Source organism: Poeciliopsis prolifica, unplaced genomic scaffold, assembly GCF_027474105.1.
Source record: "Poeciliopsis prolifica strain line A6 unplaced genomic scaffold, Auburn_PproV2 SCAFFOLD185, whole genome shotgun sequence".
In the NCBI taxonomy this organism is placed as follows: Eukaryota; Metazoa; Chordata; class Actinopteri; order Cyprinodontiformes; family Poeciliidae; genus Poeciliopsis; species Poeciliopsis prolifica.
Window position 1 is genome coordinate 217,066 of NW_026562560.1, and position 14,550 is coordinate 231,615.

At 37.5% G+C, this 14,550-nt stretch overlaps 1 protein-coding gene across 1 annotated transcript; it reads right to left on the reverse strand.

Moving 5' to 3' along the window:
* Positions 1 to 8,455: 8,455 nt before the first annotated feature.
* On the reverse strand, positions 8,456 to 13,903 carry LOC129356677 (butyrophilin-like protein 2). Its single transcript, XM_055026247.1, has 7 exons — positions 13,655 to 13,903; positions 12,614 to 12,922; positions 12,247 to 12,498; positions 10,042 to 10,344; positions 9,668 to 9,931; positions 8,865 to 9,134; positions 8,456 to 8,762 (listed from the first exon to the last, which is right to left on the reverse strand). Exons 2-7 carry the CDS (start codon positions 12,906 to 12,908, stop codon positions 8,638 to 8,640), a joined length of 1,509 nt encoding a protein of 502 aa, XP_054882222.1. The 5' UTR covers positions 12,909 to 12,922; positions 13,655 to 13,903; the 3' UTR covers positions 8,456 to 8,637.
* Between the last annotated feature and the right edge of the window lie 647 nt (positions 13,904 to 14,550).

The following is a 14,550-nucleotide window of genomic DNA, read 5'->3' on the forward strand; positions in this document are numbered from 1 at the left end:
TAGTCTCCATGATCCAGATGATGTTCACTGAACCAAAAGTTCTGGTTCTGATAGGAAACATGGAGGAATCGCTCTGATGCAGCAGGAGAATCATTAAAATATTCCTGGTTTATTTATGTTTCTGCTTAATAATAACATGTTAAAATACTTTATAACATTTCCAATGATTAATGAAAACATATTTCTTGACATTCCATCAATAAATCTGTTATCATTGATCAGCTTTCTGTTTGCTGCTATTGATTATTATCTTTAATACATCCAAACCTTAGAGGCTCTTTGCTGTTACGGCCACAAAGGGCTCAACATATATGAGAAATATTTAACATATTTAAGGCAAAATGAGGATTAAAAACATCATTTTATGTCAAACTCTCTTGACTGATTCTTTTGTTTCAGCTTCTTTTTGTTTTCTGTGGAGGAACAGAGAGAATTAAATCCTCAGTTCCTCAAAGAAAAATCCCAAAGTATGAACAGAAAGTTGGACCCGGTGAGCCGACCAAAAAGAACAAACGGTCCAGCAGGGGGCCGACCCGATGCAGGCCGTGGAAGCCCTGCTGCACCGGAATAAGGATCCACTGCAAAGAAAGTATTGAAAACAGGACAATCGGTTCCCACCAGGCCAAAATCACAACGGACAAAAAACAGCAAACAAACAAAGAGCTGATAAAAACAAGCGCATGTCAGGCTGGAGACGTGGCATCCATCAGAACGGGGCTGTTTGGTGGTGCTGGACTTTACCTGGTCCAACCTATTCACAGGCTGACCAACAGCCACCGATTAACAAGACCAGATTACAAAAGAGGAATTATCCAAACTCCAAAGTTATTAAACAGAAAGTCATTCAACTAAAGTCAATACAAAAACAATCCAGAAAAAATAACAATAATTATAATGTGCCTGAGGGACATAACATCTGCCATCCCCTAATCTTTAGCTCCTTCCTTCATTTATCAGCTTCAGGTTTGGACTATTGCTGCTCTGCTATAAAATAAAATATTACTGTGAGATAGAAAAAACCTGTTTGCAGAAATAAAATATTAGTTTTAACCTGAAACTCCTGTTAGTAATTCTGGATTCATCTGTGAAATAATAAAATAACATTTATTCAATACGGCAAAGAAAAAACATTAAAATGTTTTCTGTGTTTAATTTTCTAAATTTTCTCACAAACAACAAAATCTGAATTGTGAGATTATTAGTCAGAGGGAGACATGTTGGTGAGTAAATGATCAGAAAAATATGAGACCAGAAATAACAGAGTTACTGAATCATGTTTCAATATTTATTATTAATATTTTCACTGCATTTCCTGTTTCATCCTCACTTTGAAAGCAATAATCTGTTCAAATCTGAATGATAATAAAATAAAGGAAGCAATAAAAATTTTACTCACTTTCTTCTCTATCAGCCCACACAAACGGTAAAAATATTAAAAACAAGAATCTCCTGGTTCTGATCATTTTACTCCTAATTTTCACCATTTGCTGCAAAACTATGAAGAAGCAAATTATTGTTGAAACACTGAACTTTATAGATCCTGCAGCTCAGTCTGATTAAAATGTTAATAATTCTTAGAAAATGTCTGTAATCCAGATTAACTCTGATGACATGCAGCTTCATTTATCTCAGAGTTTCTTCTGGTTGGAAGGAGGAAGTTTGTTCTGCTAAATGTTCTGATCAGCTTTCATGATAAAACTGGAGGAGGAAACATAGATTTAGATTAATTAGAGATGATGATGAGTTTTCAACTGTCAGATTAATTCAGTAAATATTAATGAATAATCTGCATTATTTATCCTTCTGCACTGACTTAATCCACTGATATATTGATAAATAATCACTCTGATTTCATCTATTAACTCTAAATTAAAACAAAATGAAGAGTTAATATTTTCTCTATTACTCTTATAAATAAGACTCAGGAACATTAATCTGCTAATCCCACAAATTTACCATAAAATATATTTGAAAACTAGGAAACATTGTTCAGTTTCCTGCAGGGTCTGTAATTAGTTTATCATATTTTAATTGAAAACTAGATATTGACAACATTTTCCATTCAAAATTCCTTTTTCCTGCTAAATCCTGAATAAACATTAGAACTCAAAAATAAAATATTTATAGTTTTTAATTTGTTTTTCAGGTTTTTAACCAACAGATCAGATCAAAGTTTTATTCCATCCATTCATCTTTCCAGATTTCAGGAACTTTTTTAGAAATGTGGACTGTGGATGCTAACATTAGCATTAGCTGCTACAGTTTTAGCATTGAGATGATTGGCTAACTCCTTTTAGCACAACTTGAACACAGTGAGAGTTTTTCCAACCACCAATCAGATCATTTCAGGAGCAGACATGAACCCAGTGGACCGAGAGAAGAGCCGCTGTCCTCCATCGCTGTTAGCACTGGAGGCTTGTGCGTCACATTTACGGCCGTACCAGAAACCAGGAACACAAAGCAAAGTTCCTGAATAAACAAAATGCAGCTCATAGTTATTAGAGGAAAATATGAAACGTTCATAAGCACAGAGATCACATGTTGTGTTTTTAGCTCATTCTGATTCTCAGAATAGTCAGATTGTATTATTTCTCTGATTTGAACAGTAATCCTAACCCTAACCCTAATCCTAATCCTAACCCTAATCCTAACCCTAATCCTAATCCTAAACTGATTTTATAATAATTTTAGAATAACTGCAACTTTATCTATTTATGTCATTTAAAAACTGGTGTGTAATTTATAACCTGCACTTCAAAACAAGCTGAAAGTGACTCAGAGAGTTTGACATTTCCTGAAACTAACATGTTAAAAATCTCTAGATGTAATAAATGAGCAGCGCCTGATCCTGATCCACACAATGACACTTTAACAGACAAACTGTGTTATGTGCTAAATGTTAGCAAGCCAGAAAAATATCACATCTCAGCCACTTTTCCTCCAGACAAAAACACATGGAGGCTTTGTTTGTTCTCCACTTTTCCACGTCTGATTCCTCTTCTCTGCTGTTTATTGGCAGCTGGCAAACAAAGTGGTGAGTTAAAGATTATTGAGACGTTTCTGAATATGTGGTGGATAAATATTTATTTATTACAGCAGTTTACACCTTTCTATAGTCGGTAAGCAGCTCTATCTTTGCATGTTTTCTCTTGTTGAAGATAAATTTGAACAACCTGCAGCTGCAGCTCTGACTTCCTCCTGAAACCTCAAAGTTTTACAGATTCTGATCAGAGGAGTTTGGACCGCCTCTAAGGACGCTGGTTCTGCTGATAATGGATCAACATCCATCCATCCATTTTCTAACACCTTGTCCCTGGTGGGTCAGGAGGTGCTGGTGCCTCTGCAGCTACGTTCTGGGCGAGAGGCGGGGTCACCTGGACAGGTCACTAGTCTGAGCACAGAGACACACACACACACACACACACACACACACACACACACACACACACACCTTAACTTAGAGAGACCAATTAACCTGACAGTCTTGTTTTTGGACAGTGGGAGGAAGAACCCACCAAGCACAGGGAGAACATGCAGACTCTGTGCAGAAGGACCCGGGCCGGGAATCAAACCCAAAACCTTCTTGCTGCAAGGCGACAGAGCTACCAACTGCACCACTGTGCAGCCATCAATGTCCTAACCCACATTCAACAGATTAAAAGCAGCTTTTAGCTTCATGTGAATTTGGTTGATATCTTAGAATGTAAAACTTTCTGGTAAAATAAATAAAGTTTCTGTTTTCTGACATTTTGTTGGTTCATGTTTTCAGCAGCAGATAAAATCTGACATGAAGTTCTGTGTGTTTCTGACCGATCTGTGGGATCCGTCTGATGGAGCTGATAAAAACTTTCACTACATTTTCTGTTTCTTTGCTCAGAGTTTATTTCTATCTGTTGTTTTTATCAGTTTATAATGTTTTATTCACACGGTAAAGAAAATGTTGTTGAAAAGTTTTTCCCTCATGTATTTGTTACATTTTGTTTTAGTTTCATCCAAGAAGTTTGATGTTAAGTTACAAACCAAATCTTGCTGCATTTTGCAGGATTTCATGTTTTTACAGGATGAATTTCATTTAAACTGGATCTCAGTAAAAACACAAACATTTAACTTGATCAGCAACACATAAAATAAAAATGTGAACATTTAAAAAGTCTTTAATGTGATGCTGTCATGTTGCAGACAGAGAGTCTGCTGTGTTTCCAGAGAGCTGCAGGTTTCTCTCACTTCCTGTTTCAGCTGGAAACTCTGAGCTTCTCTCTGGGAGAAAATATTTATGTAACAAAAGAAAGAATGGAAAAATCTGAAGAGAAAAACATTTTATTGATTAATTTCTGAGAAACTGGAAGAATATAAAGAACATGTTTAGAAACATACTTTAGCTGGATGGATGATGTTTGTGGTTATAATCTCACCTTGATAACAGAACGGAGGGAGAAGCTGCATGTCGGCCTTCATGTTCTGTGATTTACTAAATGCAACAACCTCCTCAGTTTAAACCTGCCTCTGTTTTAGTTTTGTATTATTTTAATCATTAAAAATACCCATTATTTTTAGTTAATCTCCCCATTGATCAGTGAGGAGCTTCATACTGAAGTCCAGCTGCACAGAGTCACAGTAATATAACAAAACAATGATCGCTTTTATTTCATCTTTCCATTCACAAACTAAGAGTTAATTTGGGAATTAACTATTAATTTGAGATAAATTTGTTATCCAATAAGTGTTTTGAAATTTAATTATGTTGTTTTGTTACTTCTGTAAAAAACAATAACAAAAAATGGCAAAAGTTGTTTAGCAAGACCATAAACGTAAATGATAGATGGAAATTTGACACCATCTCCAGTAGAAGCGGCTGCTGAGGTCACGACCTCTTCCTGAAACCGTTGAGCCCAGAGGAGCCGCTAGAGACCAGATCTCTGCACTGACAAACAAACAAACAGTTTCTGCTGGAGGCCAGGAGTTAAAGTTTGATCTGATCTGACCTCTGACCCTTCCTGTTGCTGCAATCAGGAGATGTTTCCTTATAGCTGCATTTAGAGTTTCACACACCTTGGATTTTGTTCTTTTAAATTTCTACAATAAAAATCTGATGTATTGAACGAATCCACTGGATGATTCGCCTGCTGACATGCAGCTGCAGCGCTGCATTTATCATCTGTATTCGTCGCATTAAAGTGTCTTTCCTGCTAAAACGTGTTTGGATTCAGAACAACAGCAGAAGCTGGAGCCGTTCCTGGACCAGTTGAGACAAGAACCATTTAAATCACGGTGAAAATCTACTTCCATCTCGCTTTAACGTCCTGGACGAGTTACAGGACATGACATCACAGCAGGAGGGGTCAACACCTGCTTATTTTGATCATTTTGATCATTTTGATTGTTGCAGTAATAATCTTACAGATGAAATATTGTAAAAACGGTAAAATGACAAATTGATTTCTGTATTTCAATAATCTTACTTTGATTATTGATTATTTTCCATCTCCACAGCAGGAGGAGCTCAAGCTGATCAGTTTAAGATTTTACACATTTATGACCAAATGATCTCATCCTAAAATGTTTTAATACAATGATAATCTGTACAGTTATAAACATGTTTATGAATATATTCCTCTCAACTAATATGAAGAAACATCAGCTCCAAAATAAGAAAAGCTGATATTGATCAGATTTTTATGTTTTAATGAACTTCAGACTCCTGAAAGGATGAAGACTCTGCAGTCCTGCATTTTAATAAGAAACATTTTAAAACCATTTTAAAACAGCTGATCAGTCTAAATGTCTGCAAACATCTGAATCAAAAGCCTAAAAGTTTTCAAACTGAAAATGTTGAAATGTTTCATTTGTTTTGTTTTCCTGCAGGTGAAATCTGATCTGTTTCTGATTTTCTCATCATTTGATTTGTGTTTTCTGTTCTGAATAAAGAACAAAAGATCTTTTGTTGACCTGAAGGTCAAACATGTAGCTTCAAGGACAAATGTTAAAATATAAAAATGACCCTTCTTTTAAATACAGAGTGACTTTTTATTTTTTTACAAAGTAAAGCCAGACTTCCTGCTGGGACTTGATCCTGTGGTTTTAATCCATTCATGTCTCAACATGCAGGAGGAGCAGAAGTTTCAGGAAGAGACTTTCCTCGTCTCTAACATGAAATGGAGCAGGAACATTCTGCAGAGAAAATCTTGGTGATTCTTGTGATCACAAACTTTCTTTGCTCGACTTTCTCCTCACCAGGTGAGTGTTTTCAGTTCTTCTTCCAGGTTTAGATGAGTTTGATCCTCAGTGAAGGATTAAAGTGTTTCGGTGGCTGATATCTTCCTGCACGGCGCCATCTGGCTGCAGCTGCACAGAGAAAGTATCTGGAGCTTCCCTACATGTGGCAACACATTTTATTTAAATGTTTGTTCATGCAGATTTATTCTATTTATTTGGAGTTATTTTAGCTGCTTTTAGAGACTTAAGAGGGAAACTAAACCCACATTTAGCACCAACAGCAGATTTTATCCATGATCTGATTCATTTCAGTCAAAATGAATAAATCATGATTTACTTCTTTACTGTATTTTGCAGATTCTGAAGTTTCCTGTCTCTTCATGCAGAGCTGCATCCTCCCTTGTAGTTTAACAAATGGACATGATTTAGTCCTTCACTGGTCTTATATTGAAGGACAGCTTCATGTTCACTCTTTCTACCATAACCAAGACCAGCTGGGCCATCAGAACCAGCGCTTTAGAAACAGAACCTTCCTATTCAAAGACCAGATTCCCAGAAATAACCTCTCACTTCTGCTGACGGGAGTGAAGCTTCAGGATGAAGGCAGATATAAATGTTTCAAGAGCTCCACCAGCGGATCCAAGGAAACATTTATCAACCTCAAAGTTGATGGTGAGTCAAATATTAATGCATCTGTTTCTGTTTCTAATGAATTTAAATATACGGTCAATTAAATAGTATTTGTCACCAGTCAATCTTTCATAGATATAAAAGATGTTCAGCTGGTGCATCATTCAGTATGAAATCCCCCAAAAGAGAAAAATCACTCACTGAATTTTTCCTTCTTAGGTTTATTTATTCTTCTTTAGTTAAACATCTTGTCCACATATTTTAACTTTGTTCCATTAAATCATTTTCGGGGTTTTTGGAGGTTAAAGTGTGATTGAACTGGAAACATTTCAAAACTAATTTCAACATTTCACTCCCAATGACTGCAAATATTTATTTTATTTAACTTTAAATATGTTTGTACATAAATGTACAGTTGAATAGAGTCTAATATGTAAGGATGAAGCCAATAATTGCAACATTATGACTCCCTTAATATGCAGTGATGAAGGAAACTGATCAAAATAAATGTCACCATCTTATTTTCAGTGGATTAAAGTGAAACCATTAAATCCCAACAGCTGAGTTTACTGCAGCTCAGTGAAGATAAATAATCCCTTAATGTAAAATCTAATGAAGACAAACTGACTGATGAGGCCATTAGTGTTTTAATGTTTACATGTATAACCTGAATGTTTGCAGCACTTTAAGTCATGATGTTGTGTTTTCTGCAGTTTAATGTTTCTGATCTAATCTGTTGTTGCTACATGACTTGAATAAAATGTTTATCTTCTGTTTTTGCTGCTGCCTTTAACCTCATTTATTCATCTGATGAATCCTCCTGACATGTAAATATCTGTAGCAAAATATTCCCCAATGTAACAAGTTTTATCACTTCATTCTAAACAGAAACACAAATCATCCTCATGTATTTTGGTGATCAATGTTACGCTGTTGAAAAAATAAAGGAGGCATTTAAAATTAATGTTTCTTTATTTAAAAAACAAAGTATTTATACAATAACAAATGATTATGTAGAAATCTTTCAACAGAAATGAACATCATGGCATTAATAAAGATCTGAGAAAGTTTAGCTGGAAGGATATAAATGATATGTTTAGCTGCGCCCCCTGCTGGGCAGATGTTACACACACAGTAAAATCTTAGGAAAAAATCTGAAATATATGCAAATGTGACAAATAATTAAAAGACATCAACATAAATGAACAAATATGAGAAACAACAAAAGAACATGAAGAAATAATCATTTTGCTAAACTACATCAAAGCTCACAAATCATCTATTTATGTAATAAAATTCATTTTCTATAGAAATAAACATTTTATTGGTTAATTTCTGAGAAACTGGCAGAATATAAAGAACATGTTTAGCTGCGCCCCTGCTGGGCAGAAGATGCAACTATAAAATCATCATATTTTGAAAAAAAATCAAATATTAACAAATATGAGAAACAACAAAAGAACATGAAGAAATAATAATTTTGTTAAACTACATCAAAGCTCATAAATCATCTGTTTATGAAAAAAAAAATCATTTTCTACAGAAATAAACATTTTATTGATGCACTTCTGAGAAACTGGTAGAATATAAAAACCATGTTTAGCTGCGCCCCCTGCTGGGCAGAAGATGAAATCATCCTAAAAATAAAAACAGAAATATCTCCAAATATGAGAATCATCTCAAGAACATGAAGCTGATCATTTAGTGAAACCATCACAGCTCATCAATCATCTTGAGGGTAAAATGGGAGAATGGCATTAAAACAAAACCACTCTCTGAATGTGAATGAAAGCTTTAAAGCTGCAGAGCTTCACTTTCCTCCATTTTCTTCTTGTAGAACATTATGAATCCAGCTGCTGCTGCTGCAATCACAACACAAACCACCGTCCGTCTGATGAGTTCAGGAACCACCAGATTCTCTGGAACCAAAGAAGTTCAGGAGTTTAGCTTAAAGACTCATTTATAGTTTACAATGTCAGATTGTGAGCATCTAATGAAGCTGAAATCCTGAATCCTGTTACCTCCAGTCCTCCTCAGATAGAGCTGAGTTATCATCGTCTCCTCATCATCACTGAGCTCACAGCTGTAAACTCCCTCCTGATCTGAGGTCACATTCTGTAAGGTGAGGCTGCCGGACGCTGAAACATCCCTCACATGTTTCCTCCACTCCTCTGAGATGTTGTAGATGTTTCTGTCAGTCTTGGTCAGGATGATCTGACGCTGGTTGAACCTCCAGACCAAACTGGACACAGAAATGTTGAAGGAAGTGCAGCTGATTGGAACCTCAGCACCTGAGAAAGCAAAGTTTATGAGTTCAGTTTCAGCAACAAGCAGTTCAAACTGCTTCACATTATGAAACAGTAACCAGTGATGAAATAAGCAATAACATTTAGTCAGAAGGCATCACAATCATCAATGATAGTGAAATATACTGATCAATGTTCCAGTTATTGCTTTAAATATTAATGAACAATCTGATGTGTAACGACTGAAGATGTTTCTCATTGTGTTTCTTTTGGGTCTTTATGATGTGAAGCACTTTGAAAAGCCTTGTTGCTGAAGCTGCTATACAAATAAACTTTGACTGGTTGATTTAAAGGAACTCCGTGTTTTTGGCTCTTTTACACTTTTCTGGAAGTTTCTTCCAGATTTGTGGAGCATAGAAGCTGAATGCTGCTTTTCCTGGTTCGGATGCAGAACCAGAACCAGAACCAGAACCAGAACCTGAGACGTCTGAAGATTCAAGTAAAAGTCAAATTAAATGTAAAAAGAAACAAAAACAGCAAAGATTTTAAATATCAGAACTTTCTGTTTATCTGCTGACCTGGTTCAGCTAAAGTTGCTCTCCTCTGGTTGCTCCTGGTTCTGATGGTGCAGCTGTAGATCCGATCAGAACCGTCTGGATCAATCAGAGAGCTGCTGATGTCATAAAGCTTCTCCTCAGTCTGATGGACTGTGGTTCTGTTCTGCAGAGTCGTGTTGGATGGAGGCTCAGTGGACCAGGTGAGTTCAGGTTGAGGGTAGATCCCCTCTGAGCTGCAGGTGGTTCTGTTTCCATCCTGATGGATTCTGATGTCAGAACCTGGAGCTGCAGCAGAAACATGAAATAAATGAACAATTTGTCAGAAGAACAAAATATAAATGTAACTTTTATAATCTTATTTCTATAAAGTTTTTATTTTAAATAAAGTGACCTACCTTCTACTGCAAGGAAAACAAAATGTTTATGATAGAAGCCATTAATCACTGCAGTGCACACATATCCTCCCTCATCATCAACCTTCACTCCTCTCAGCAGCAGGTCGCCGTTTCCTCTGGAGATCTGATCCTCAAACAGAGACGCTCTGGATCTGAAGCTCTCAGAGTAACTGGAGCCACGATGGTCATAGGAGACAATCAGAGAGGTTCCATGTTTCCATTCCATCTTGTTGACCCCGTTCTTGACCCGACATGGTAAAATGCAGTCCTGGTTGATAACACAGGACATTCTGGTTCCAATCCCTGCAATAAATAAATAAAAGCAGAAGAAAGTTGAGTGTAAAGGTGTTGAGGAGGAAACCCAGATCCCTCTGAAGGATCATAGAAAACCTGCCTGGAAACAAGATCTCAGCAAATAGTCTCCATGATCCAGATGATGTTCACTGAACCAAAAGTTCTGGTTCTGATAGGAAACAGGGAGGAATCGCTCTGATGCAGAACCTTTGAGCAGCTTTTTGTTTGCTGGTATTTTGATTATTTATCTTTATTGATGAGATTCAAACTTTTATACCTTTTTCTGTAAATCTATGATGAAACAAATTATTGCTTAACAGTTAAAACTCTGAACTAAATGTAAATCCTGAACCTGAGTTTTGTTCATTCAATTCGTTCCTAATATCTATAACTGATCTATAATCAGAATAATTATTATTCTAGAGCTTCATTTGCCTCAGAGTCTGCAGTGAAGCAACTTTTGATTGACTTTATATTTTACTAATATGTTTTCAGGTTTGGGGCTGCACAGTGGCCCTGCAGCAAGAAGGTCCTGGGTTCGATTCCCGGCCCGGGTCTTTCTGCACAGAGTTTGCATGTTCTCCCTGTGCATGCGTGGGTTCTCTCTGACTTCCTCCCCAGTCCAAAAACATGAATGTCGGGTTTATTGGTCTTTCCAAATTCTCCCAAGTTGTGAGTGTGTGTGTGCATGGTTGTTTGTCCTGTTTGTCTCTGTGTTGCCCTGCGACAGACTGGAGACCTGTCCAGGGTGACTCTTGCCTGCTGGTTCTGATGGTGCAGCTGTAGATCCGATCAGAACCGTCTGGACCCGTCAGAGAGCTGCTGATGTCATAAAGCTTCTCCTCAGTCTGATGGACTGTGGTTCTGTTCTGCAGAGCCGTGTTGGATGGAGGCTCAGTGGACCAGGTGAGTTCAGGTTGAGGGTAGATGCCCTCTGAGCTGCAGGTGGTTCTGTTTCCATCCTGATGGATTCTGATGTCAGAACCTGAAGCTGCAGCAGAAACATGCAGCACCACCCGACCCCGTTGGGGAGAAAGGTGACCAGAAAATGGATGGATGGTTTTCCGTTTTCATTTATTTAAATCATTTTAATTTGTGCTGCCTGTTGCTTTACTGATTCGTTTCTGTAGCGTTTATTTGTGTGAGGCTGGAAGCGCCCCCTGGTGGCTCCGCTGGTTCCCCATCAGCTGCCAACATTTTTATGAATAAATGTTAATAATTATAAACTTTAAGCATCTGGTTTCTGATGCTCAACCTGGAGATTGTTTCCATTTTATTCCTAGTTTAACTGTGTGGATAATAATAATAATAATAATAATAATAATAATAATAATAATAATAATAATAATAATAATAATAATAATAATAATAATAATAATAATAATAATAATAATAATAATGATAATAATAATAATAATAATAATAATAATAATAATAATAATAATAATAATGATAATAATAATAATAATAGCACAGCTAGCATGTAGCATTTTCTTTCTTTATTTCTGCATCTTCATAGGAATAAAACTTTTAAACCTGCTTTGATCTTTTCCATTATTCTTGACAAACGTTTCGACAAAGTCATCCTTAAAGTGACCAGATCATTGTCCAGAATGTCAAAGTGTTTTTCCTCACAATACGTTTCACTGTTTACCATCAGTTATAATGTTGGAACAAATACTTTTCATTTACAGGTGGATGCATTTTAAATTAGGCTTCCTCTCATTTTGTCCTGCTGATGGTAAAATGGGGTTTAGAAAGGCATTAAAATAAAATCCCTCTGAATGTGAATCAAACCTCATGAAACCTCTGGATGTTTCATGAGGTTTCAAGAAAAAGTCAAATCAAATGTAAGGAAACTAAAATACCAGCTTATTAAATGATATCAAAACTTTCTGTACATCTGCTGACCTGGCTCATTTAGTGCTGCTATCCTCCAGCTCTTCCTGGTTCTGATGGTGCAGGAGTAAAACAGACCTACATCTTCATCTGTAACCGTCAGAGAGCTGCTGATGTCATAAAGCTTCTCCTCAGTCTGATGGATTGTGGTTCTGTTCTGCAGAGTCATGATGGACCAGGTGAGTTCAGGTTGAGGGTAGATTCCCTCTGAGCTGCAGGTGATTCTGTTTCCTTCATGATAGATTCTGACTGAAGAGACTGGAGCTGAAAATAAGAGAATAAAAAATGAACAATTTCACATCAGAAACATCCACAACAACAAAATACAAACCATCCAAATCTTCTTTGAATGAAAGGTTTTCAAATGAAGATGTCCTACCTTCTATCTCAAGGACAACAGAACGTCTATAATAGATGCCAGTTGTAAAAACATGACACTCATATGTTCCCTCATCATCAACCTTCACTCCTCTCAGCAGCAGGTCGCCGTTTCCTCTGGAGATCTGATCCTCAAACAGAGACGCTCTGGATCTGAAGCTCTCAGAGGTTCTGATGTTACCCTGGTCATAACTTACAATCCCTGATTTTGGTATTTCACGCTCCCATGTCATGTTGGCAACCCGATTCCTGAACCGACATGGTAAAATGCAGTCCTGGTTGATAACACAGGACATGCTGGTTCCAGACTCTGCAACAATAAAAGCAGAAGAAAGTTGAGTGTAAAGGTGTTGAGGAGGAAACCCAGATCCCTCTGAAGGATCATAGAAAACCTGCCTGGAAACAAGATCTCAGCAAATAGTCTCCATGATCCAGATGATGTTCACTGAACCAAAAGTTCTGGTTCTGATAGGAAACATGGAGGCATTGTGTAGCAATGTGGCCATTTTCAGTTATTTCCCTGGTTTCTACATTTGCTGATATATTTATTTTGGGTTTATGTTGAGTTGCATGTGTGCTGATTCCTTTTGCGGCTGCTGTCTCTGGAGACGTCCACTTCACTTCACACAGCTGTTGCCCCTCAGCTGCAATGGGGGCAACCCAGAAATGGGGCAATAAAAGGAGCAGCTGAGCGAGAGGCCGGGTAGAATGAGAGACGCAGCAGCAGCTTACAGAGCAGCAGGTCTGGCAGAACGCAAAGCAGGGAGAGAAACACGCATCCGATCCGAGGGACGTGGAGCCGGAACCAGTGGATCACAAACAGCTGGATCCAGAAACCTCTGGATGTTTCATTTTCTAATCTGCATCACAGTAATACTGTAGTGCTTACAGTATTACTGTAGTGCTTACAGTAATACTGTAATGCTTACAGTAATACTGTAAACATTACAGTAATACTGTAATGCTTACAGTAAAGTCAAATTAAATGTAAACAAAAAACTGTTTATTAAATGATATCAGAACTTTCTGTCCATCTGCTGACCTGCTCTGGTTAAACTTGTTTTCCACCAGTTCCTCCTGGTTCTGATGGTGCAGCTGAAGATCCGATCAGAACCGTCTGGACCCGTCAGAGAGCTGCTGATGTCATAAAGCTTCTCCTCAGTCTGATGGACTGTGGTTCTGTTCTGCAGAGCCGTGTTGGATGGAGGCTCAGTGGACCAGGTGAGTTCAGGTTGAGGGTAGATCCCCTCTGAGCTGCAGGTGGTTCTGTTTCCATCCTGATGGATTCTGATGTCAGAACCTGGAGCTGCAAACATGAGAAAATAAAGAACTATTAAGCAGATAAATGTCCTGGAACCAAAACATAAAAACTCAAAATATGAATCAATAAAATGTTTTCAGGTTAAAGTGTTTTACCTTCTATGGTAAAGTCAACAGAATTTCTATAATAGATGTCATTAATCACTGCATTGCACACATATTCTCCCTCATCATTAACCTTCACTCCTCTCAGCAGCAGGTCGCCGTTTCCTCTGGAGATCTGATCCTCAAACAGAGACGCTCTGGATCTGAAGCTCTCAGAGGTTCTGGAGCCACGATGGTCATAGGAGACAATCAGAGATGATGTTTCATATAGAGACCATTCCATGTTGTTGACCCCGTTCTCAAACCGACATGGTAAAATACAGTCCTGGATGATAACACAGGACATGCTGGTTCCAGACTCTGCAACAATAAAAGCAGAAGAAAGTTGAGTGTAAAGGTGTTGAGGAGGAAACCCAGATCCCTCTGAAGGATCATAGAAAACCTGCCTGGAAACAAGATCTCAGCAAATAGTCTCCATGATCCAGATGATGTTCACTGAACCAAAAGTTCTGGTTCTGATAGGAAACATGGAGGAATCCCTCTGATGCAGCAGGAGAATCATTAAAAATATTC

What these genes read in the sequence shown, in the direction of transcription:
- LOC129356677 (XM_055026247.1), bottom strand. Translation starts at nt 12,908, where the DNA reads ATGTCCTGTGTTATCAACCAGGACTGCATTTTACCATGTCGGTTCAGG. An exon ending in AGCAGCACTAAATGAGCCAG is followed by an intron (nt 10,345 to 12,246) that starts GTCAGCAGATGT and finishes TATTTATTGCAG; the next exon opens with GGATTGGAACCAGAATGTCC. An exon ending in CTATCTGAGGAGGACTGGAG is followed by an intron (nt 8,763 to 8,864) that starts GTAACAGGATTC and finishes CTTTGGTTCCAG; the next exon opens with AGAATCTGGTGGTTCCTGAA.